General features: G+C 45.8%; 1 protein-coding gene across 5 annotated transcripts in view; it reads left to right on the top strand.

Moving 5' to 3' along the window:
* Positions 1-25,735, top strand: part of AMOTL1 (angiomotin like 1) — a 164,819-nt gene that overhangs the window by 95,917 nt on the left and 43,167 nt on the right. For all 5 annotated transcript variants that reach the window (XM_069555110.2, XM_069555111.1, XM_069555112.1 and 2 more), the window contains 3 exons: positions 2,580-2,871; positions 10,136-10,280; positions 11,469-11,558. In XM_069555110.2, coding sequence (XP_069411211.1) covers positions 2,580-2,871; positions 10,136-10,280; positions 11,469-11,558 — 527 coding nt within the window. The remainder of the gene's footprint in view (positions 1-2,579; positions 2,872-10,135; positions 10,281-11,468; positions 11,559-25,735) is intronic.

Here is a 25,735-nt window from a genome sequence, read left to right as displayed (position 1 = left end):
GTGGCTAGTCACCATCATGGATGACTTAGGCTGGCATTATGAAAACTTCCTTTTTGTTATATAAAGGAAGATGACCGAGAACATAGGCCCATCCTTGATTGTGAGTTCCAAATGCCAGAGCCCAATAAATATCAAAAGGTAGAAGCCCCACCCTGAAGCCCATGCCTGAAGGGTCAGAGGGCAAGTCCTGTTGGGGCCCTGATGCTTCGTCTGTGCCCACCCCAGCTCCAAGGAGACATGCCATGCTTGTTGTTTGCGTTGGATGAAGTGGGAAGGGAGAACTTGGAGGTGTCTGCCTTTAGATTGAGGCAGTGTAATTTGTGATATTTTGTCTCTTGTCAAGGTAACCTCTTTGCATGAAAAATACACTGTAGAATTTAGCCAGGCTGTAGGAATGCACTTACTCACAAAGGACCTGTGGTGTTTTGGGTCCACAACTGATAGGAATCCCTGTGTGGGGGTGAAAGTTGGGCATTGTGAAAGGCAGCCAAGGGCATTTCACTCTCACTGTGGAGTTGGACCTCGTACACACAGACATCCTCATGCACACGAGACAATACGTTCACGTATACTTCAGTGTAGAAGAGGCACAAATTCATCAAACTGCAGAAACGCTTTATTTCTAATGAGAAGGTCAGATAGTAATCATAGGTGTGGAAAGGGAGGGAAGGCGGAGGGTTTACACCTCCCCACCCTGAGCACTCCTTTCTGAAGTCTGAGGCCCTTAAGGAGTAAAGAACCACCTTAAGCTCCAGGGTTCCCTACTTTGACTCAGGGAGCTTAGACCCCAGCTATTTTAACATGAAATGGATGGGCTCCTAGATCAAAACCATAAGGAGATCTCGTTGGAAACTGGCTTGGGAGCCCGGTGGAGCACTCTGACGTTGGGTACCAGAACAGAGCCAGTGGTTAGTCACTTGGGTGGGATCCCTGGGTTTCTTCTGAGGTTATCTTTAGGGGCGTTTGCATCTCCATGTAGGGAGGGCTAAGGTGACACCCTTTCTTCTCGAGTTTGACGTTTAGCTGCAGAAGTCAGCATTCAGAGGATGCTTAATGCTGTAAGATACACTTGCATAGTGAGATATGGAGGCTGACACAGTCCAAAAGCGCTGCGGCAAATATACTTAAAAGGAAATATAAGGTCAGATGACCTCTGAGGATAAAGGGAGGTAGTTCTGAGAGATTTGGCCCTGGAGGATCAAAAGGAATGGAGGTAACACATGAAACTGTTACGGACTAGAAGGCGCTTAACCCTTTGATATAAAGAAGTCAGTGATTTGGGGGTTGCTGATAATTCTTAGCACCCCAGTTCCCAGACTGGGACCTAAAGGTTGGAGGGGTAAACAAGAACACCAGTTTCCCCAAGTCTACAGAGGAGAGATAGCCATGGTCGCAGAACTAGATGCCAAGACTGTCTTTGCTGTTTATACTATAGAGTTGTTGTTAGGAGCTCTTGGCGTAGGCTGGAAGAAAATACAGTGATTCTTAGGAAACCGATTAACAGAATCAGGAGGTGGGGATCCTTCGGAAGGGGGGACTGGAGATGAAAATTCATGACTTCAGGTAAAGAAGCTCGTACCAGAATTTGGACCATCAAGGAACATCTGTGTTTTTCTTAACCTGGCTGTTGTTGTTCAGTCACTAGGTCATATCTGTCTCTTTGTGACCCCATGGATGGCAGCTCACTCCTGTGTCCTGTGCTGTCTCCTGGAGTTTGCTCTAATTTACGTCCATGGAGTTGATGATGCTATCTGACCATCTCATCTTCTGTCACCCCCTTCTCCTTTCGCCTTCAGTCTTTCCCAGGTTTCCTCACTGGGCACCTTTGGTCCATCCTTGCCAACATACATCCTACCCACAGGCATGAAGACAGCTCCTCCCCTGCCCCCTCCACACTCCAAGGGAGGGTCTGGCTTTGGCTCCTAGAGGCCCATGCCCATCCCTCTGGCCTCATCTCACTGTTCCTGCCGTCTGGGCTCTGTGTCCACTTGCTTTCTTCCACGTGATCTCCTCTCCATCCTGCCTTAGGTCCCGTTCGCCCCTGATCCTGGAAAACGTCCCCTGCTTCTCCACCCCCTGCCCCCAGCCACTCTTTACTCCATGTCTGTCAACAGACTTCAGCTCAGGTGTCTGCTTCTCAGAGACCACTTCCCTGACCCTCTGTATGAACTGGCCACTCAGTGATTCCCCATTCCTGTCCCTTGGGTTGATTCTTGGAGAGGTGTCATTGCTTTTCAATACCCAGCTTTGCGTGTTCATCATTTGGTGGTGTGCCCATCTCTCTCTCTCCAAGAACATAAGCTTCATGAGAGCAGGGAAGGACCTCGTCTGTCTGGTCCACCTTTTCCCGATGGCCAGAGCAGTGCAGATTCAGAGGGAGAGCGCTGAATATCTGTGGGATGGGGGGTTGAATCTGCATCTCTCAGCCCAGCCTGGACCCTGTGTTGATGCTGACCCCTGGCATCACTGTGGGTAGGGACCACCCACAGTGCCCGTGCTGTGGGCTTTCCTCCCACCCCACCCCCACCCCCGCCCCAGCCTGTGGCCCTGGCCCTGACTCCTGGTCTGTTCCCTTGCAGCCGCCCATGCCAGCTTCCTTTCCCGTCCACGGCGCAGCAGCACAGCCCGGTGTCCTCGCAGAACTCCTCGGTCAGCGGGCCGCTGCACTCCGTGCCCCTGCCGCTCGCTCCTCCCATGGCCCTGGGCGCCGCGCCGCCCCCGCCCGCCGCCTCGCCCAGCCAGCAGCTTGGCTCTGACGCGTTCGCGATCGTGGAGCGAGCCCAGCAGATGGTGGAGATCCTCACGGAGGAGAACCGCGTGCTGCACCAGGAGCTTCAGGGTTACTATGACAACGCCGACAAGCTCCACAAGGTAGGGGGGCTTCCCCGGGGACGGGGCGGGGGAAGGTTCTCAGTACTCCAGGTAGACAGATGGAATCCGGGGCTAGCGGGACCTAAGGCAGGAGTGAGAGGAGCAGATCAAGTAGGAGAAAGCAAGCGGACACAGAGCCCAGTCGGCAGGAACAGCGCGAGATGAGGCCAGAGGGAAGGTTCTCGAAAGGCACATAGTTCCTTACGTCTCAAGGGGGTTGATTCACTGACTCACTGGCCAGCGTTTAATTCAACACCTTTTTATGCCAGGCACCATGTAAGGCTTTAGGAAGACAAAAATAAATAGGCCAGGGTGCCTCCCTTGGAGGAGCTTATCTTCCAAAAGAGGGAGAGTCACTCCTTCAGGTTTGATGGAGAAATCAAAAGCTTTCCCGACAAAGCAAAAGTTAAGCGAATTCAGCACCACCAAACCAGCTTTATAGCCAATGCCAAAGGAATTTCTCTAGGCAGGAAACAAGAGAAGAAAAAGACCTAACTACAGAAAATAAACCCCAAACAATTAAGAAAACAGTAATAGGGTAATACATATCGATAATTGCCTTAAACATAAATGGATTAAATGCACCAACCAAAAGATATAGGCTGGCTGAGCAGATGAAAATCTGTGCATATATGTACTTCCACTTACCTCACCACTCTGCCTGACGGCCTCCTGCCAAATGGTAATTATTTTGTATTGTTAGGTTACTCCTGTTCCCATTATGGCTTGCAGTTGTAATTATCTTGTATTTTTTGTCTGGCTATTGATTGTGAAAACTGATATACATCTTTTACTATTGATTATGTAAAAAAAAGCAGGGGTTGGGGTGGGGGGAGTCACCCAAGCTAAACCTGCAGTAGAATGTCAAGGGGCTACAGGAGAGAAGGAGAGGTGCCCCTGGACAGGGACTCAGCAGCTAAGCAGCATCTCCCCAGATGGACAGTGTGGGAGAGGGGACACCCAGAGGGATATAGAACAGCAAGCTGAGAGAGACAGGTTCTTTCTTTACATCTAGGATCTTACACAGGAACCTGGTGATTGCCGTGCTGGTTTCATTAGCCGGTCTCTGCAAAAAAAAAGCAGTGATGCCTCAGCACCGAGGGCAGAGTGCAAGTTCCGGCATGCTCTCCTTCTGCTTGTGACTCAGCAGGTGGGGAGATGCTGCAGAATTCCAGCCCGTGTCTTTGTCATGGGATCATCAGGACGCACGGCAGCCTTCATTCTTAGGGCTTTATGCCGAGACCCAAAGTCAACAGGGAGACATCTATCGAGAGTGAACTATTACAGGCAGCGATTTCACCACGACCCACACGCCAGCACCCGAAAAGCTGCAGGTAGAAAGGCCCTGCCGGCCAGGGACAAAAGCCATAGGATGGTTTCAGGCAGCAGAGCCACAGGGCACCGGAGTTTCCTTTCTGGGGACAAAGCGGCATGTGTGGTTGGGGCCATCTCATAAGTCTAGGGGCCTTCTCTGTCCTGGGCAGGTGGGGGCTTTTGTAAAGAGAAAAGGTGGGACTGTAAACCCCCCTGAGCACAGCAGCCTTGCCCTTTGGTTCCTCAGGCCAGGGCTTGCTCCCAGCTGAGGAACACGGTGGTCACTGCGTCTGTATGACGAGGCTGCTCCGTGCTGACTTCTCCGTAAAGCCTGGCCTTTCTGCTGGTCCCGGTGTCAGAGCCGTCAGCCCCTCTGATTCCCCCGAGGGCTGGGTGCTGTGGATGGGATGATGCAGCCGTTCACAGACGGGACCTGTCCCAGCGCGTTTGTGTGGAGCTTCCGCGGCGAGGGTCTGGAGCTCCCCCAAGTCAAGACCACACTTGGCTCCGAGAGGCCTGACCGCCTTTCCTGGAGGCGGCAGACGAGGGGCGGGGACCGGTGGGCTGCGCAAGATGGCGGCCTCCGCCCTGGGCCGGTCACGCGGTTGCGCGTGTGCGGGCTCCTGGCCGTGTCTGGAAGTCACGCTCAGGCCTCGGCTTGCCTCTCACGCCTCCCAGGCAGCTTCTTTCCTGGTCCAGGCTGAAAATTGGGACTGGCCACCTCAGCACTTCCTGGGAAGTCTGTCGCTTTTTTTTTTTTTTTTTTTTACCCTCTCTCTCTGAGGGAGCCCAGGGGCAGATGTGTCCAGGAGCCGTGCAGACTCCTGAGGGCCGAGTGTCATTCTCCCGCTTTTCCATAAATATTTTTGAACAGTTACAGGGAAGATGCAGAAACTGGGAGTCCTTATTATTCTTCATTGACTTTTTAAAAATTCAGACGTATCTTTATTGGCCTGTAACACACATCTTTCTTGATGTCGATGACCATTTCTGTTTTTGAAAACCAAAATCAGCCTCGCAGGGACTCAATTTCCCTGCATGGGTATGATCCTTAAGTTTCGCGGCCAAAAGCATTTTGGTAACTTCTGGAAAAGGGGAAAAATCAAAGGCTGTACCCCTTCTGAAATCCCAAACTCCTTCAGTCCCTTGAATGTTGTGAATGGGTCTGTAAATATTACATTTCATTAATCACTAATTAGTTGTGTATCTAATTGAAATTGTGGGTTTGAAAACTCAGATTTCGATGGATACGAGCCATATTCAGCACTAGTTTTGTAGCTCTCCTCGGCAACTGGGACCAAGAGACACAAGAGCGGCCTGAAACCGTGACTGGGTGGTTCAAGGCCTGTGTTCCCGAGGTCGCCCTAGTCCAGGCCCCACTGCTCTGTGTGTCTGTGTAGCTGTGTCTCTTATTTGAGCCCCAGGTCTGGGGAGAGGCTTGTCCAGTGAGGTGACTGTACTCCTCAGGGATGAAGACCCCCACTTTGGGTGGTGCCACATCGTAGGATGTGGCCACCCTGTGTTGGCAGGAACGCCCATTCTGGAATCCTTCTTCACAGCCTTGGGAGTGCTCAGAGATTCATCTCCAGGGCAGAACCAAAAATAGATAAATTTTTAATTGCAGGGCTTTAGCCTATGTGCGGCACGCCAGGAACACAGCAGGAAACAATGACTGAGCTCAGAGGCTGCCAAAGAACTACCTGGAAATGAAGACCCTGTTTCCAGAGAGGGGCAGGGTGGTGATTACCCTTGTTAGTGTTGGAATGAGGACCGTGGACCCCCAGAGAGAGTGGCGGTTTTTCATCACTTCCTTTCGGCCACTCATTTTGCTTCTTTTTCCTCCCAGTTTCCCTGAAGCATAATTCATGCATGGAATTTGCAGCAGAACCAGACTGTGGGCTGCTGAGCAGGCTGGCCTCAGAAGCCACCAGGGTGTAGGTGGATGTTTGAAGAGCCTCATGTCGATGGTTCCTCTGGGCTTACTTTAGCAAAGACCTTCTTCTTTTGTCAGTAAAGCAGCAGTGGCTGTGGTTGGGCAGTCTGAGGCATGGACGGCAGGCCTGACTTCAACCCTATAGGTCCCTGAGTTGTGCATGTGAAGGTGTCTGGGAACAAGCCAGTCTCTAAACTAGGAAGGGCTGAGACTTTCTCACAGCCCCTCTCTGCCCCTTTGCTTCATGGCGGCAGCCCCTGCTGAAACTGTAAGCTTTCCACTCTGCTTGGAGTTCCGTTTCTGGGCCAGAGATTGCTTCTCGGAGATTCCCGGATCTCCTGCAACCTGCCCTAAGAGCTTCCTGATGTCTTTGCTGGGAGCTGTGGAGGCAAACTCTCTTCATATGTTGCTGCTCAGACTCGGGACTGGCCCAAATGGTCTGTATATTAAGACCAACCTGTCCAACTCCTTTCACCTCTGACACACATTGTGTGTGTGTGCTAGGTCATTTCCGTCGGGTCCAACTCTGTGCAGCCCTCTGGACTGTAGCCTCCCAGGCTCCTCTGTCCATCAGATTCTCTAAGCAAGGATACTGGATGGGTTGCCATGCCCTTCTCCAGGTTATCCTTCCAATCTAGGGATCGAACCCATGTCTTTTATGTCTCCTGTATTGGCAGGCAGATTCTTTATCACTAGCACCACCTAGGAAGTGACATTAAGAGGGCGTTAAGATATTTTGACCCAAGGCACTGAAGAAAAGGGTGTGGTCGTCCTTCTGAAGGAGTGTGCAGTCAGAAACCACAGAGCTTTAGACTTAAAATTCTTAAAGTGATTCTAGTCCAATTTCTCACTCCTTAGAAATCTCATGTCTCTGAAAGGAGGTCTTTCGTTTTTTCACTTGAATGCCTCCAGAGCAGAGATGCTCACTACTGGGTAGACTTCTGGAAGAGATTGTTAGGAAATTTTGCCTAAGGTTGAATCACAATTTCATCTTGCTAACTTCCTACATACAGTTGTAGTTCTGTAAGACATTTAAAGGTTAATTATGCAGTTGGTACTTTTGTCATGTGGCAGGGCACAAGTCTAGGGCTTTGGGGCTGTTTCTGCTCTCAAGGAGTTGACAGTCAAATCAGAGACACAGAACGCATCAGAATTCCAGTCAGCTGAATATAACATAGGAGAGTATATGAAATCAGGTGGAGGGAAGTTCCTGTGGGTGGCCTAGTTGAAGAACGCTTCACCGCTGCCTTGTCTTACTGGGGGATTGTCCCTGCAGCATTGCCCATCTGTCTGCAAGCAAAGGCTACCTTTTACAGATGAAATTAGCATAGAAGTGGTGGTATGTTTTGGAGCCATCTCTTTTGAAAACAAAATTAAAAGGAAAGAACATAATTTTGCGGTAGGACTATGAGCAGGATTCAGGACAGGCTGTTCTTTCTGCTGCCACATGACCAATAATTCATGATATCTTTGGAAGAGATAGAAAGGCCTCGTTGAAATAAGGGGACTGTGGAGGAACCCACTCTGGTATTAGGAGGCCTTTAGGAACATCCATGCCGAATGGAGCCTTGGTGTTCAGCCCTGCCCCGGCTGGAGGCCACCGAGCAAGGAGGCCCGACGCCCTGCAGCCTCATCACCCACCTCTTCTCTGATGTGTCTTGGCTCCGTTGCAACCTCTAGGGCAGCGACCACACTCTCCTTTAGTTTCTGGCTTCCTGGCTGCTGAGGCGGCCCTGTGTTGGTCTCTCTCCCGGGTCCTCCACTCCCACCTTCTGCAGTATCAGCGCTCCATCCTCGGCCCTAGGAGCATCTGGTGACCTCCCTAAGCGGTCTCCACTTCGTGGCCTCATCTGTCCTCTACACACAGCGGCACAACTTTGCCCTCCCAACTTTCAGACCTGTCTCTCCCCGGCCAGCTGGAAATCTTTGCCGTGTTGTTCTGCAGGCACTTCAGGCCTGATATCTCCAAACGCAGACTGGTTTTCTTTCTTTGGTAAACGTGTTTGCCTTATCGTCATTTATCTTGGCTGACTCTCGTTACTCTGTCTTCTAAGCTGTGGCTGTGTTTGGTTTCTTTCTCCCTTGCCCGTCCAGACCCGTCACGGAGGCTTACTGAATCTTCTCTTCAGTGTCTTTGGGATCTGTCTATTTGGTTGTCTGGGTTCACTCTCTGTCATGTGTCACTGAACTGTTTACAGTAGCTGTTGCCTGGACTCCTTTCTCCTGCCTTCTGTCTCGGCAGCCCCGTCCTTTAGTCTGAACTCTGTAAAACCTCAGGTGAGATTTATGCTGCCCTGCCCTCCCCAAGCTCTCCCATCCCATCATTCTCTTTAAAGCCCTGCCTTTGGGCTGCCTGGCTCCTGCCTCTCGCCCCTTGCTGCCATCCTCAGATGACCTGCCCTGTTAGACACACACACACTCATTTGTGGCTCTGTCTTGGCTGACGCCCTCCCTGTCTTCTGCCTTGAATGCCAAAGCCCTTGAGCCTTTTCTTTTCTGCTTGGCAAGTTCCTGTTCATCTCTCAGGACTCATTTTAAATGGTGTTTTCTCTGAAATCTTATTTTAAAGAAACCCCTTCTTACCCCTGCTAAGGGATCTGTAGACTACCATAGCATTAACACCACACCTTTTGTCCGACTGCACTGGAGAGGAGGCATGTGTACCTACACACAGGCCAGCAAGGCTGCGAGACCCGCAAGAGCAGACTACTGTCTTATTTCTGTTCCCCTGGCACCCAGACACGCAGTGAGTGTATGGTAGATGTCTGTTAGGGTGGGTATTGGTTTAGCAATAGTTATAGGAATCTAAGCAGAGACTTTCTGATCTGGGCATTTGGAGGCAATCAGGGTACCTGGCTTATGGTGACATAGCTCTCCTATGAAGAGACCAAAACGCGGTGTAGGTCTCTGTGCCCAGGGAGGGGTGCTGGAGTTCTCAACCCCACCACTTTGCCTCTGATTCCAACTTTTAGTAGCCAAGTTTGCAGGTACTCTTTACTTTGTATGGGCTTCCCTTGTGGCTCAGCTGGTAAAGAATCTGCCTGCAGTGTGGGAGACCTGGGTTCAATCCCTGGGTTGGGAAGATCCTCGGGAGAAGGGAAAGGCTACCCACTCTAGCATTCTGGCCAGTGTTCTGGCCTGGAGAATTCCATGGACTGTAGAGTGTCCAGAGTCAGACACGACAGAGCAACTTTCACTTTTCTTTTCCTCCTGCGTGTATGTTGCACAGCAATAAAATGGGATTTATTAATATCTACTTTAAAGCATGCTATTGTGTTAGACTCCTGTTATAACAGTTTCAGCTACTTGTTATAGATTTATATATGCCATAGATTAAAGAGTTTACCAGTGACAGCCCTGGATTCAGTGAAATACGAAAGAGAAAAGGTGGTTTTAATTCATGTCTTTTCAGTTCCCTCACATAAAGAGCAACAATCTGGCAGATTGGTTTACACTTAGATACAAATCCATTAGTCCTTTATATAGATAATTTCATAGACAAAGGGGTAACAAAACTAAGCAATGAAGCCTTTCTTCATGTGGATTTTATATTTCTTTGGGGATGAGGGTTTCAGGAAGAGCACTGTACTTGGACTCAGGCAGTTTGGGTTCTAGCTGTGATCCTTTCGTTTTCTTGTACTTTAATATTTTTCTTAAGTTAACTAGGAAAAATAATAGTTATAAATTAGCATACAAAATGTAAGAGTATGAGTTATGTTTAAATTCACCCCTTCCTAATAGACATCTGATGGACATTGTACTGAGAGACATCTGATGTACCAGGTGACATCAGATGGTCCCACCAGACTTGCAAGTCTGTTATTCACAGGATCCTAATGTGGTCCTAGGGGACACGGGGGAGCAAAGTTGACTACAGGATCTGCTAGCCAAACTTGAGGTGCAGAAAGGCTGTGTTGAAGATACAGCCTTCACACTGGGAACGTCCAAGAATTGGTATAACTAAGTCATAGGTGAGAATGTCAGAGGTTCCACTTCCATGCTGTTTCTTTCTTTCAGTTTGAGAAAGAACTTCAGAGAATCTCAGAAGCCTACGAGAGCCTGGTCAAGTCTACCACTAAGCGAGAGTCACTGGACAAAGCGATGAGGAACAAACTCGAAGGCGAGATTCGAAGGCTCCATGACTTCAACAGAGACCTCCGAGGTACATCACCCACGTTTTCCCTGCCCTAAACACCCTTGCCCCATGTAGCTGATAGTCTAACTCCAGGTCTAAGTTGTGTTAGATAACCTTGTAAATCCCAAACTCTTGGGGAAGGGGCACCAAAGAGCAGACGTGTTCTTTTCACCTTATGGGTTGTCCAGTGCAGCACTGAGCCTGAGAAGTGACAACCTCTATGCATGAGTCCTTGAAAGGGAGGGAATATGTGTGCAGCTCCTTCTTGCTTCAGAAGTCCTTAGCATGATTCTTGTTGTGAATGGGAATGTCTGAAAAGACCAGTGTTGCATGCACAACCCTTATCATGTCAAGCTGAAGCATTTGATTGCATTCTTTGAAAGCCAACACTTAACACTTGGTCAATATGTAGTGTAGAAGACAGAGCTAGACACATGTCCCTCTTGGAGAAAAAACAAACCCATGGTTATGAGAAGAGTAAACATATATCATTTTCCTGAAAGCTCGGGTCCCATGTTGCAGGATCTTGACAGCCTCCCACACGCAGATTGATTTGACCCATGAACTTGTACTTCACTTTTAGTCAGCCAAGCCATTTTTTTCAGTTTTCTCATGTCAAAAGACTCAGTGTACTTGGACTCTGTAGGTGGAACCTACATTTTTTTTTTAATTACTGTAAACCCTTCAGTTTTGGGGTATGCTGTATGCTCAATAAAACCTTGTTAGGTTGAATTATTTAATTGAATAAATGAAGACTGACGAAATGGCATGAGCAAACCTAGAACTCACTGAGTAGAGTCCTCATCCGTTAGGTCATCTTAACTTGTTTTTTGGTATTTATTTATTTGTTATTTTTAAGTTTTTTTGTTTCCTAGCTACAGAGAACTGATAATCAAGTTTAGATGAGGGCTGGGTTTGAGGCCAGGGGGACTCAAGCCCTTTGCGAGGACCTTGCTAGGCTTGCAGGTACCTGCTCGTCACTGCCTGCCGCTGGTGCACCCCTTGGCAGTAGCTAGCATAAAGACACAGCGTGGCCACTGAAGACTTTCCTTTCGATGTTTTGGAACATCTTATTCCTCCCCAGGAGTTGTTCAGTTTGGGGATCCTGCCTGCGTAGCTCTCCCTACCAGCTCTCAGCACCCAGGTCATTTGTCAGTCGCAGGATGACTTAGATCCACATGCGTGTCTTTGTAACCATCTCCTCTCTATGTCCAGATCGACTGGAGACAGCCAACAGACAGCTGTCCAGCAGGGAGTATGACGGACATGAAGACAGGGCGGCTGAGGGGCTTTACGCATCCCAGAGTGAGTCTCCTTGCTTATCTTTCCCAACTGTGTGGTTTTAAAAGCTCAGGGCCTAAGGAGAGTAGCCTGTTCATTTTGAGTAAGATTTGTGCTGCTTGCTTTTCGTTTGTTAACTAGGGAAATAAGCTGCTGGGCCAAAGATGAGGCCCAAGACAAAGCCGAGGCTGTAAGACTTCAGTAGTGTTAATTCTGACCTCCCGTTTCTGTCTCTCTACAATACCCTCCGAGGAATAGCACTCTTGCGGTGTTCCCTGGCACGCACCACCTGAAGTAAGGCATAGTTCTTTATCTCCATGGAAAAGGAAGGAGGTCTGTGGTGGGATTCGCTCTTTTGTCATGCTGTGTGTACACGTAGGTTGAGCATTTCTGAACTGTCCGCCCCTGGCAGCATGAAGCGATAGAGATGTTCCCAGCATGGGTCTTCATTGGTGATGCTCGATGGTGAACCCAGCGAGCCCATTTCAGCCAGAAATTGGCTTCCTCTGCCTCCAGATTTATTGGGAAATACTCTATTAATTTCATCAGAGGCAAATAATAGAAGCAAATGGGTTTTGAAAAACCATCAATTAAGGTCTGAATTTCTGCAAATTCATTGTCTAAATCAGAAACAGAAAAAATCCGGCTGTCTTTTTTGGGAAACGGTATAGAAAATTGAATTCATTTCTCTGTCATAACTCTCAGCAGCATTGTGAGTTAAGTGCTCACAGCTAAAGACAGTTCTAACAGCAAAAAGTCTTGTTCAAACACTAGCCATCCACTGTATAGTGATAGTATATTCTGGTGCACGGACCCCTCAATACAGGTCTACATTTTCAAAGCTGAGAAATGCTTGGTTACATTTTCTAATTTCCAGTACTGTCCATTGGGGTTAATGTTTCTTCTTTGTTTTTTCCCAAATTAACTCACAATTGCACTCCAGTTTTTCCCAGATTTTCTCATGATCAGACTCCAGCTTGAGTCTCAGCTTCATTTTTCAAACTCTGTCTGGCAAATAGACACTCATACAGTCTTGAGCTTTTGCACCGGATTCCTTTGCATTAGGTGAATTGGCCTGTGCTCCAGACTTGTATACAAAGCTATATATATATAAGCATCTTGAGTTATTCACTTTCCTAACAAAAGTTATTTCTACTTATAGATGCGTGGATTTACTGTTTCATCTGAACATTCATTTGATAAATGAGTCATCTGTACTATTAGCACTTAGGATTTTGACACCTTAATTTTTAAAAATTAATTTATATTTTAATTGGAGGATAATTTCTTTACAGTACTGTGATGGTTTTTGCCATACATCAGCATAAATTGGCTCAGGTATACATATGTCCTCCCCATCCTGAACCTCCCACCCACCTTCCTCCTCACCCTGTTCCTCTGGGTTTGACACCTTAATTTTGGATGATCATATTACTAGGTAGAGTAAGTATCCTTGTGGCCATTATGTGAGCAGTGTCACTCTGCTGATACTCTGCCTTCTTGTCAGGAGATATTATTTTGTCATGTAGTTCAGGTCAAAATGGAAAAGTCAATGAGTTTCATCAGATGAGCATTTGCTGTGGCCTCCCAGCTCAGGCTATGCTGATGGACTAATAGGTTTTGGTGTTGTGTGAGTTCAGAAATGTTCCGACAACTTTAACCTTCTGGCTCCAAGCTAAAGCATCAATAGTGCAGGCAAAGAGGCCCTTGCCACTTTACAAGGAATGAGTTGTTCCGTGCAAATATGTTCTGCTGTTCCAAAGGTATAAACAAGAGAGTCCAGGGGCATTTTTCAACTGCTGAAGGGGGCCTCAGTGTTGATGTGTGATGTAATTGCATCTCGGCAGGGCCTTTGAAGCAGGGTTGCTAACACTGATAACTAACCAATGTTTCATTACCTAGTCTTTGCAGGACACTCTGTGCCTGCCTGCCTGCCAGCTTTATAATTATTTGCATTAGCTTTTCCTCTCCTGGAGTGGCCAAGAGGTGGACTTGAGATGTTATTTCAAATTTACAAATAGTTTTTGTGAGTTGGAAGAATTCCTTGTATGAAGAAAATTAGCATGTTTCCTGCCATATATAGTGCAGGTATTTTTTCCCGAGTTGTTTTTGTATCTTTGAATATAGTGCCCTTTATCGTATAGATTTTTCAAGTGACTATATTTGTGCCTTCTAGGTTTTAGGTCATGCTTAGAAATGCTTTTTCTACTCCAAAATTATTAACATATTTACCTGTGTTTTCTTCACGTATGTTTATGATTTCATTGTTTGTAAGGCTTATGTTTTAGAAGCTAGTTAAGGAGGCACCAAAGAAGGGAAATTCATGAAGAACTAATCTGGAGGCAAGGAGACTGGTTAACAGATAATTTAGTGTCTGGGCAAGAGAGGTGGAGGTCCTGAACTAAGAAGTAGTAGTGGAGGGTAGGAGACAAATCAGCAGTTGACAAATTAGAGGACTTGGTGACCAATCGAATAATGACAGAGAGTGAAATGAGTGTGACTAGAACCACTGGGTGTATGGTCATCCTTTACCAATAAAAAGCAGAAAGAGGAGGAGGAGACATGGGGATTCGGGAACAAGTGAAGGTTTGAGCATGTTGAGTCATCTCCTGCTGCAGCCCATAGCTAAGTGAGCAGCTGTAATGACAAAGGTGCAGACATACCCTGGACGCTGGTGATGGGAGGTGCTCTCTGTCAGGCTTTCCTTTTAGCACGTGGGCACAGAATGGCAGGCACAAATCACTATATCTTCAGTAATTAATGTGTTCCATTATCTGTATAGTCTTTTAGAAAGTCTATTATAAGAATACTTCTCAATGCCTAAGAATCATAATCATAAACACTGAATATACATTCAAGAGGAGCCATGTTTTCCAGGTGAGCCTTTTGAGAGTCTAATGCTTGGCTAAGAGAAAGGTAAGACTGACTGCATAGCAAATAGTAGTGATGTCTCTGGATCCTACCTACCAGGAGCTAAGGCTAAGTTGGGAAGGCCCTGACAACCACCTTGGCCAATGGAAAAGTTACAGGGAAAGGGGAAAATAGAGAATAACACGTTTGATGCTTTTGGTCCATGTTCCAGCGGAAGCTCAGAGTCCAGGTCCCAACACACCCAAGGCATTCTTGCAATATGAGCGGTTGGGAGGATTTCTGTAAAGTCTCAACCAGTGGAAGGGGATGTCCTTCCTGGCCCGATTTCCAAGTTTCTCTGCTGCCCAGAGTAGTTTTCCTTTAAAGACAAAACTCTTCTCTTCGTTGGTCTGCCTGGATCGTTACACGTAGCTCTACAAGTCGAAATAAGCATTCAACAGAGCGATAATTATGCTCCTCTCGGACATGAGATTGTCTGAATTAAAAATCTCTCTGAATGAAGTGATTAGGAGCTTTAAAACTCGGTTCAGTTCAGTTCAGTCGCTCAGTCGTGTCCGACTCTTTGCGACCCCATGAATTGCAGCACACCAGGCCTCCCTGTCCATCACCAACTCCTGGAGTTCACTCAAACTCACGTCCATCGAGTCGGTGATGCCATCCAACCATCTCATCCTCTGTCATCCCCTTTTCCTCCTGCCCTCAATCCCTTCCAGCATCAGAGTCTTTTCCAATGAGTCAACTGTTCGCATGAGGTGGCCAAAGTACTGGAGTTTCGATCATTCCTTCCAAAGAACACCCAGGGCTGATCTCCTTTAGAATGGACTAGTTGGATCTCCATGCAGTCCAAGGGGCTCTCAAGAGTCAGGAGAGTGTTCTTCTCTATCAAAGAATTCAAAAATTTGTATGTGTGTTTTCTGATTCCGTGTGTGTGCTCAGTTGCACAGTCATGTCCAGCTCTTTGCAAGCCCATGGTCTGTAGCAGTTTCCCAGGCAAGAATCCTAGTGTGGTTGGTCATTTCCTTCTTCAGGGGATCTTCCTGATCCAGGGATCGAACCTGAGTCTCCTGCATTGGCAGGCAGATTCTTTACAGTGGAGCCACCTGGGAAGCTTTTTCTGGTTTTACTTCTTGTTTTTCCAAATATGTTTACAGCCAAATTACTCCTTAAAAACAGGGCATCTAGCCAATTTCTTTTTTGATCTGGCTGAGTGAAACTGGGTACTTCAGCTTTTTTAACTTACTGAGATTCCTGGTTTCCCCATTTACTCATCTGTCTCACACATACACACATACACACACACACATACACACACACACACACACACACACACACGGAGCAAAGAGACCACTGTCCACCAAATGAAGTTCCCCAGGAATGTCTGTCGTCATTCTCAGCTCTGTCTTGTCAATAAGTGAAAAGTTTTATCTGTTTCTTTCTGAAAATTAGTAACTCTGCAGAATTTCTATCACTAGTCTGTCTGGAGTGGGTTGCCATTTCCTCCTCCAGGGGATCTTCCTGACCCAGGGATTGAACCTGCATTTCCTGTGTCTCTTACATTGCAGGCTTATTCTTTACTGCTTGAGCCATTGGGGAAGCCCATACTAGTAGGTCAGAAAGCCAAAAATAAAATATTAGATATGGGGAAACTAGACTGGCAGAGGTCTTATGTTCTTGAGTGGAGGGGCAGCTGATGAGCTCTGGCAGCTTGTATTATTCCAGGATAAAACCCATGTGTGTTACAGGATGGCTAGAAACTTCGCTCCCCATCCACTCCTTGGGATTCTTTAGGCCTCATGGGTTCAGCATAGTTGGTTACACTGAAGTCTGTGTACATTAAATTCTGTCTGTTAAATGTCCCTCTCTAAGAAAAAAAATATTTGGGGGACATTCATTTATTTGTTTAAATTAATAAGTTATGGGTATAAATAAGAGTAATTCATAGGATTTGATTTCCTTTATAATCCCCATGGGTTTAAAAATGAACCCCCCAGAAAAAGTGTGGGACCACTGTTTTAGAAATAACAATAATTTGCCGTTTTCAATTTATCTTACAATCATCATCTTATCTTTAAGTCTTACTTTAGATACTTTGATTTTCTGTCTTTTTTAGAACATAAAAGAGACAAAAATAATTTCCTACAAGAAAATCCTTCTTTTTCTATTTCCTCTAAGGGCTTATGTGAAACCCAAAGCAGAAATTACAATGACATAAATATTAATTCTGTTGACCCACATAGAGCCTAAGGAGCTTATTCTGAATCCTCATTGTGTTTCATTCCATTCTGTTGTGGGTTTCTATTAGGCTTCAGTAGGAAGGAGAGGCTAGATGTTGTCACACGTGGATGCATCTGGGTTCCCTCCTCCTCTGTGGGCCCAATGGTGCTTGCAGCTGCCACCTGGGCGCAAAGCCCGTACTGCAGCACTTACTTTGCCTACATTCTCTGTGGGCACCATTTCTTAATGTGAATCTCCTCCACTAGATGAAAGAATTACAGGCATTCTTTGTCAACATCCAGCCCCAGCCTTCATTAAAACCCCTTGGATCTTTATGTACCTGGAGCTCAATAAATGTTTATTGAGGAAATGAGTAAAAGTGGGAAATCCTTGTAAGAACAGGCTTGAAATTTTCATCATGGCACATCAGTATCAAAATGTTCTTTTTAGCTCCCACCCATGTTAGGAGCTACCCCTGGTTCTGCTCAATTATTTCAAGATACTAGGTGAAATTGTTAATGAGAATAGAATAGAAGCAACTTAAAAATGCTTGATTTTTTTTTTTTTTTTTTTTGCCTTTCACCTTCCCCCTTCCCCTCCTTTCTTGCTTTTTCAAGTATGAAGATATCCAGGTAAAGGGACTCTTCCTTCTACTTCCAGGAACAGTAGTATTTTTCATGAAAATGACTACTATGTACTAAAATGTAGTTGGTTCCCTGATTCCTTTTTCACTCTGCTGTGGTTGTGTTGAAGTTGAGAGCTGACTGTGGTATATAAAAATTTTGGGGGCAGCCGGCCATATTCTTGCACAGACCAGTCCATAGACTATGCCAGACACGACAGATCAGCTCCTGGGCACAGAGGAAGGGAATGTCTACGAAAGCCTGCTAAGGTACATTTCTTAAACTGAGAAAATTTTCTTGCCCTAAATTAACCTTTAGATGGCCTCTGCATTTAGTTGTTGCTCAGTCATGTCCTACTCTTTGTGATCCCATGGACTGTAGCACACCAGGCTTCCCTGTCCTTAACTATCTCCCAGAGTTTGCTCAGATTCATGTCCATTGTGTCAGTGATGCTATCTAACCATCTCATCCTCTGTCATCCCCTTCTCCTTCTGCCCTCAATCTTTCCCAGCATCAGAGTCTTTTCCAGTGAATCAGCTCTTTGCATCAGGTAGCCAAAGTATCAGAGCTTCAGCATCAGTCCTTCCAATGAATATTCAGGGTTGATTTCCTTTAGGGTTGACTGGTTTGATCTCCTTGCTTTACTAGGACTAAAAATTCAGTCCTAAAAAGCAAAGGCTTTATAGGCACAAGCTCAAGCAACCTAATTTTGGATCAGTCACCACATCTTCCAGTTCTTGGGTTCTCACTCACATGCTCAGTGACCTGAAGTAAGATGCTTAATCTCCTTGTACCTACATTTCATCTAAAGAAATAGAGAACAAAATCTTCCCAATTCAGCCAGCAGAGCTCTGTGGGCTCATCAGTGATAGGAAATGCAAAGAAGACTTTATGTATTTATTCTGCAGACTTGCATTTATGGATTTGTTAGGCTATACATTTATTCTGCAACGCTTCTTCCTGTTCCTTTGCATCCTTCCTCCACCTTCTCTGGAAGAACCTGCCAGTTTTCAGGGTGGGGAAATGGGCCGTGTTCCCAAGGAATGCCTGTGTGGCTTGCCGAGCCTTGCTAGGTTTTGAAAGCACAGTGTGTGACTGCTTACACCACTTGATCAACCTCGACAGGCAGCACTGAGAAACTTCAAACCTTCATGACAACCAGCAGTGCATCCAGCCTGCAGGGTGTCTGTTTACATTCCATCAAATCTTCTCCCCAAGTGTGAAAATTAATGTTATTCAATTTAAGCTGATTTTCTGTGCCTGAAGAACCAGAGCTGATGACAGAACTGTCTCTCGGTCACGTGTTGATGTCCAGTCTCTAACGAGCGAACGTGGCTTATGATTTTCACGTCATTGGTTTTTAAATTATTTGCTTACTATTCCTGTCTAAGGGTTGAAAAATCAAGTGTCTTAAACTTCATTATGATCTGTGTTCCTTGCACTCATAGCTAGATGGATGGATGGAAAAAGCACAGACTGAAACCCATTTGCATTCCATGTGGCATCAAGGACCCTTCACTTTTGCTGACAGTTCAGAGCCAGGAAATCCACGTTCAGGTCTCAGCTCAAATTAAATGGCAGTTACTCAGAGAAGGCTGCCTGAGATAAGTTCCAGTCTTCCTTTTATATTTCCCTCCAGTCCCCCGTTCCCTTTATAAACACTCATCATACTGTAAATAAGGAACCATTTGGATGACCATTTTCTCCCTTCCCTTTCTAAGCTGTCCACACCATGAGGGCATGGACCCTGTCATTCCCACCACTATAGTCTCAGTTACTATGTTTCCAGAAGCTGGCACAGTGCCTGGTGCTTGGAAGCATTTAATAAGCACTTGCTGGATGTTGAATGAAATGATGACCATTATCATTTTGTCCAAAACAGTTACTCAGTTCAGTTCAGTCGCTCAGTCGTGTCCAACTCTTTGCGACCCCATGAATCGCAGCATGCCAGGCCTCCCTGTCCATCACCAACTCCTGGAGTTCACTCAGATTCACGTCCATTGAGTCCGTGATGCCATCCAGCCATCTCATCCTCTGTCGTCCCCTTCTCCTCCAGCCCCCAATCCCTCCCAGAATCAAAGTCTTTTCCAATGAGTCAACTCTTCGCATGAGGTGGCCAAAGTACTGGAGCTTCAGCTTTAGCATCATTCCTTCCAAAGAAATCCCAGGGCTGTTAGCTACCTACTATGAATGAGCTGTGTTCTAGACCATGGATCAGGAAACTCTTTCCATAAAGGGACAAAATGTAAATAAGTCTAGGCTTGGGGGCTACAGCTATTCAACTCCGTCCCTATGGTCTGAAAGTCACTGTAGATGAGCCATGGACAGATGCTGTGGCTGTGGGCTGGATTCAGCCTGCAGGCCATAGTGTATGGACTTCTGTTTTAGGCGCTGATTATGGAGAAGTGACTTAGCATGCATGCCTATGGAGGAGGAAGGGAAAGAAGAAGCCCCAACAAAAAAGGAGGATGGAAAATAAAGAACTTCAGAAACATTTATTAGATCTCATTTTGTTAATTGTCTGAATTTATAAATCAGGATTTAATTGTTATTTTCTTTTCCTGGTAGGGTTTTAGTCATCTCTTACTTCATTCCTAATTAGGTGAGCATGGTTATTTCACATGAGATAAACTGAGACACGTATGAATGCAGTTACAAGCCTTTGTTAGCCCAGTGGGAATCCATAATTAGCTAATGGTGGAAACAGGGCTGGGCAGGATAGTCCTGTGGTTAGCCACCGGTGGTAGCCTCCTGGGTGCCGAGGTCTTAGGGGTCCCTCTCCCAGCAGGGCCATTAATCTTCCCATAAGCATCCTGCTGTGAGGTGAAGTCTACAGTTCTTGGGTTGAGGAGTATCTGAATGGCCGTACCAGCAGCGCATGTATCCTCTGAACTGGAGCTCGTTAAAAGCCATCTGATGGCCATTATGAGTGACAGTGATTTCAGAGACTGTTGATCTGATGGTTCAAAGTTTACTTTTAGGTGGAGTTGCAGGCATGCTCCCTCGTAATCTAGCCTTCAGGTCCTTGTTCAGATCATGCAAAAACAGTGAGGTGGCCACCATGGATTGAGCACTTCCTGTTCACCAAGCACTGTGCTGACCTCTGTTGGTGCACAGTCCCGGTTCATCCTGCAAGCAGCCCTGTGAGGTGGGTATTACAGGTCTTTAACGGATGAGGGAACTAGGGCACAAGAAGGTTAAGGAACTTGTCCATGGTCATACAGGCAGGTGGAGCAGACAGGCTTTGAACCCAGGGCATCCTGATTCTCGAGAGCCGCTTCCTGTATACCAGGCATTGGAGACAGGTAGCAGAGGTGGATTCCCAGTGATTTTAGGGCTCACTTAGTGTGGCCACCATGCTTCATTAAAGAAGAAACTGTGACCAAAGATGACTAAACGATTTGTCCAAGGCTCCCTCAGTACTTAATGCAAGACCATGATAAGAATAGGGACCTCCTTTTTCTTTTTTTTTTTTTCCAGCCTCCAAAGGTCATCTCTGTTAGCTCTGGGAGTAATAAGAGATTTCACATTTTTTACCCAGAGAAGAATCCAGCTTAGTAAGCAAACATAAATAATTCTTGTACTAGAATTTCTACTGCAAATTATTTAGCCCAGTACTGTAACTTAATGATAGTGTATTCAGGTCATCTCAAATGAGTTCTAGCTACTGGAATGAACATTTTTTGTTTCTTAACCTTTTACATCTGTCTTTGAACCTGAGCCAATTATAATAAAAAGCCTTGCTGGATAATTCAGTATATCTCCTCAGATACTAAAACAAGAAAATTGTTGAGACCAGCCTAGAATCTTAAAAGTTTTCTCAAATATCTATGAAATTAAACTCTTTGTTCTCTGGATGATAAGAATTAAAAAAAAAAATTACAATAAGTAACCCTGGGGTGTGGTTTCTTACAATTAGTTTTTGAAATTATTTTTGGTTCATGAATTGGAAAGAGAATATGCGGTTGTATCTTAATGGAATCCAAGAACTTTGAGGGGACAAAGTGTTTCTTTTAAGTTCAGAAAATTTGGTCTTGGACCATTAAAAATAAGCTCGCATCTGCTTCTAATTTGCTTCTTGCCGACAAAGACTGTGGTTTGGTAGAAAGAAGAAGAAAAGGATCTGCTCAAAGCAAGTTACAAAATTGACAATGGAAGAGCTCACAGAAGCTAAAGGAAGGGAGAATCTGTAATTGCAGATGACTCATTTCTTTCTCCCTGATCAGGAGATTAAACCACTTCTGTTCCCACATATAACAGTTTCCCCAGCATCTACTTCTTTCACCCAGGTTTTGGTGTTAAGCCATATCTGCCATTCAGAGGTCCCGTTTAGAAAGCATAGTTTTATTATACATATTATAATAATGCCTTGAAGTGAAAGTGAAGTATTAGTCTCTCAGTTGTGTCCAACTCTTTGCAATGCCGTGGCTGTCACCTGCCAGGCTCCTCTGTCCATGGGATTCTCCAGGAAAGAATACTGGAATGGGTGGCCATGCCCTGCTCCAGGGGATCTTCCCGACCCAGAGATCAAACCCAGGTCTCCAACATTGCAGGTAGGTTCTTTACCATTTGAGTCACCAGGGAGGCCCTTAATTAAACCAAATATAGGTTTATAACACATACCTATATTTTCATACAGTAAAGTTTACACATTTTAAGTGTACAGTGCAATAAGCCGTGACAGCTGTCACAGTCCAGCCTCAGTGCAGGTCGAGCATGTGCAGCTCTGACCTCTGCAGTGAAAGGCCTCCCCACGCCATCTGTCTGCCTGCCTCATGTTTTACTCCCTTCAGGTCGTTGGTCTCTGCATTATGTCCAGGCTTTGTGGTGGTTTTCTGCAGGGGCAGCAAAATTGTCTGGTAGGTTCTGACTGTCATACTTGGAAACAGACATGTCTGTTCTTTATCTTTTTGTGTGAAGAGAGAAGGCAAAAAAGGACTTCTATGGAGATTATAGAAAGCATAAGCCATCAGGTTTCATTGACAGTCAGTTCATGCATAGGTGTATAGTCAAAATCAAATGCCCTATGTGTCCTGGCATTTTTAATGCATTGCATAATTTATTATGCTGTCTGCAGTGACACAGAAGTAGCAGTACATTTTTACTTCCTGTTAAAAATATAAAGTGGAAGGTCAAATAGCACATGAGGAGGCTGAGCCGGGTGAATGAATGTATGAATATAGAAGGCTTTGCTGAGTAAGTTTGCAGGTTGGGTATATATTTAGGCAGGTTAAAAAATACCTATGAATTATACTTGAAAGTATAAGTATAGTTTCTAAAATAAAAATGCAATACTAAAAATGATTAGATTAGAATTCTAAGTTATATTGAGAGAGCTTTTACTGCTATTCAAATATTTTACCAAATCCATGCCTGAGATATTTTACATTGGGTGCTGTAAAAAGCACTTTGGGGTATTAAACTCACTTTCTGGATACTAAAGAGCAACAGATAAACAGAGTATGATAAGACCAAAATCTGTTGTTTTCCTCAACTAGATCAATAGATTTTGTGGTTTGAGTTCATTACTTTCCAGGGAAAAGCATCCGAAAAGGATTATTTTTGAATTTCATTTTAAAGATTAAGTTAGAATTTGATCATGTCTTAATAGATTAATACTCATTTGGTGAGGTGTTGCCTAAACTTTTTATATTTCTTCCCATAGGAAACATTTCTACTATCTTAGATCCCTAAAATCCTACAAAGATAGAAGGATTTAGACAAAGTATAAAGTAAGTCCAGGAGGTGGAAGGATTAACTCAGACGTTGGCCACTGTCCCTGGAGTACAAGTAGAAAACTGTCAAGACTCGTGAAAGAACTACTTTCCCCCTCAAAGTGTATGTGTGCAGGTTCTCCCGTGCAGGAGAGGTCTCCTTTATTGCAAGAATCAGTGTGTGGCCTTCAGTGTGGGCCTGGAAAACAGGTTTGTATGTTAGAGTAATTTAGCTGCCATGCTGCTGCTTAGTGGCTATGTCCACCTCTTTGTGACCCCATGGGCTATAGTCCACCAGGCGCCTCTACCCATGGGATTTCCCAGGCAAGAATACTCAAGTGGGTTGCCATTTCTTTGTCCATTTGTAAAAGGTAAATTTTCTATTTTCTTTTTAACTTTGGGCAATGAAGACTGAATGAATCCTTCACGCTTAAGGCTTTACCTCCCATATTGATTGATTGATTCATTTCTCCCAGTGTCTTCCCTACATTTTAACAGCAGCCATATCCACAAATCTGTGTTCCCCTTGTAATGTCTGAACTATTGGCTGTCAACCTCAGAGGTCTTATTTAAAGAGAGTTTATCTGGGGACTTCTCTGGTGGTCCAGGGGTTAATATTCCATGTTCCCAAGGCAGGGGGGTGCAAGTTTGATCCCTGGTCAAGGATCTAAGATCCCCCATGCTGAGTGGTGCGGCCAAAATAAAGAAGAAAAGAACGCTTATTTGGAAGCCCAGATAAAACGCACGAAGCCGGAACAGGTTTCTGGTTAAGACGGGCGCATTTGTCAGGAGCCCCTTCCTTCCCGCCTGACCCAGCATCCCTTTTCTCCCTTCCCCCTCCTCCCCACAGGACTCTGCAGAACAGAGTTTGGTCCTTAATCTTTCTTACTACAGAATTCGTTTTGAAACAGTTCACTCTCAGCCATTTAAAGCAAATCTTGGCTAGAGCGTTCTGTTTGTTCACAGAACTATTTAGCCGCCCACTTACAACCCGGGTCTCCCTGTTGCCGTGAACCGTGGCAGCACGCACGCGCATACGAGGATGGCAGGGAGCCCAACAGCCTGGTCTGAAATAATGAGCTTCCTTACCTGAGAAACTTTTATCAGCTCAGTTTACAAAGACAGCAAAAAGCCAAACCAGGAGGATATGGGGTCAGCTTTGTATTCTGTCACTTTTGCATTTCTGAATGAATGAGTGTGGCTTTTAAAGGGGGATCATCTCTCAGGTGGTTTTGCATCAGATAAACCTCGTGAACAGATCGCTCTTATGTGCTGTAAACAGTGCTCTGTTTGGATTATGTTTTCTGGATGTGTCAGTGTGGCTTTCAAACTGGAGTGAGGGAGTGAGGGCAGATGGAAGAAGGAGCTTCGGAGGGCATTAAGAGTATCTTTGAGGCAGAATGAACCTAAATAGCTTGGCTTATAGTGAAGTACTTGGAGTACCTTCCTCTTGTCTTTCCACTCTCATAGCCCCAGTAGAGGGGACTTGCAAGTGGATCTGACTCTCCAGTTATTCCATGAGTCATAGCCAACCCTTGGAATAGGCTCCTCTGCCACGTCTGCTCAGAATTACAAGATACGGTACCAGGATATGGCCAAAGAATCCTGAGGAAGAAGAAACAGGAGGGGACATTTTAAGAAGGGATAGTAAGGCAAATAATTATTCAGATGTCTTTCCAGAAGAAGGACTCCATTTTATCAGCATGGTGGAGCAGTGTCCAGTTACCAGAATTGGTGCCAGGAGTCCTGGGCAGCCTGTCCTGAGGCATTACTACCAGGTCCTTTCTTGGTGGAGAAGGGAATCAGCTCAGTTCAGTTGCCCAGTCGTGTCCGACTCTTTGCAACCCCATGAACCACAGCACACTAGGCCTCCCTGTCCATAACCAACTCCGGGAACTCACTCAAACTCATGTCCATTGAGTCAGTGACGCCATCCAACCATCTCATCCTCTGTCCCCTTCTCTTGCCTTCAGTCTTTCCCAGCATCGGGGTCTTTTCCAGCGAGTCAGTTCTTCACATCAGGTGGCCAAAGTATTAGAGTTTCAGCTTCAGCATCAGTCTTTGCAATGAATATTCAGGACTGATTTCCTTTAGGATGGACTGGTTGGATCTCCTTGCAGTCCAAGTCCTTTTTTGGTGGAGGAGAGAATAGAGGTATAAAGAAAGAACAGTGAATGTGTTAGTGACCTTTCGGTTACAAAAAGAAAAATTTGATTGGGCTAGCTTAGCCCTGGATAAGAGAACTATTATTGTTGAGTTTGGGTTTTTTGTTTTGTTTTGTTTTGTTTTTTTTAGTATCTTTGTATGTGAAGGAGGCCCTAGGCGAGATGTGTAGACACGCTTCGCAGAGGCCAGGGGCCCAGGCCAGCCTGTCTGTGAGAATCCAAGGGGAGATGGTTTGGGGGGACTTTCCTTTCCCTCTCCCCTTCCTACCATGGCCTCTCCATGTCCATCTGTTTGATTCTTCACCCTCTGCATGTACACGCTCTGTCTGGCGCACATGTGGGATGTGGTCCCTGGCCTCAGAGCTGGGCTGCCGGTCTGTGTCAGCACCCCCCTCGCCCAGGTGCCCCCTCATGCAGTTGTGGAGAAGACGTTTTGCTTGGCCTGGCTCGGATCACAGGGCCCTTCAGGTTTGCTCCTGTCACATGGAGAGTGGGGTGGGGGATGAGAAGGGCTTTGTAATGCAGACGTGGCTGCTTGGAATTTAGCCCTGCAAAACAGGGACCATAGTAGGCATTTTTCCAAGTGGAGAGTTCTCTGAGCAGCCACTGTGACA

The sequence above is a fragment of the Ovis canadensis genome, chromosome 15, assembly GCF_042477335.2.
Source record: "Ovis canadensis isolate MfBH-ARS-UI-01 breed Bighorn chromosome 15, ARS-UI_OviCan_v2, whole genome shotgun sequence".
In the NCBI taxonomy this organism is placed as follows: domain Eukaryota; kingdom Metazoa; phylum Chordata; class Mammalia; order Artiodactyla; family Bovidae; genus Ovis; species Ovis canadensis.
Note: the sequence above shows the minus strand (reverse complement) of the source record. Positions and strands in the feature narration are given on the sequence as shown.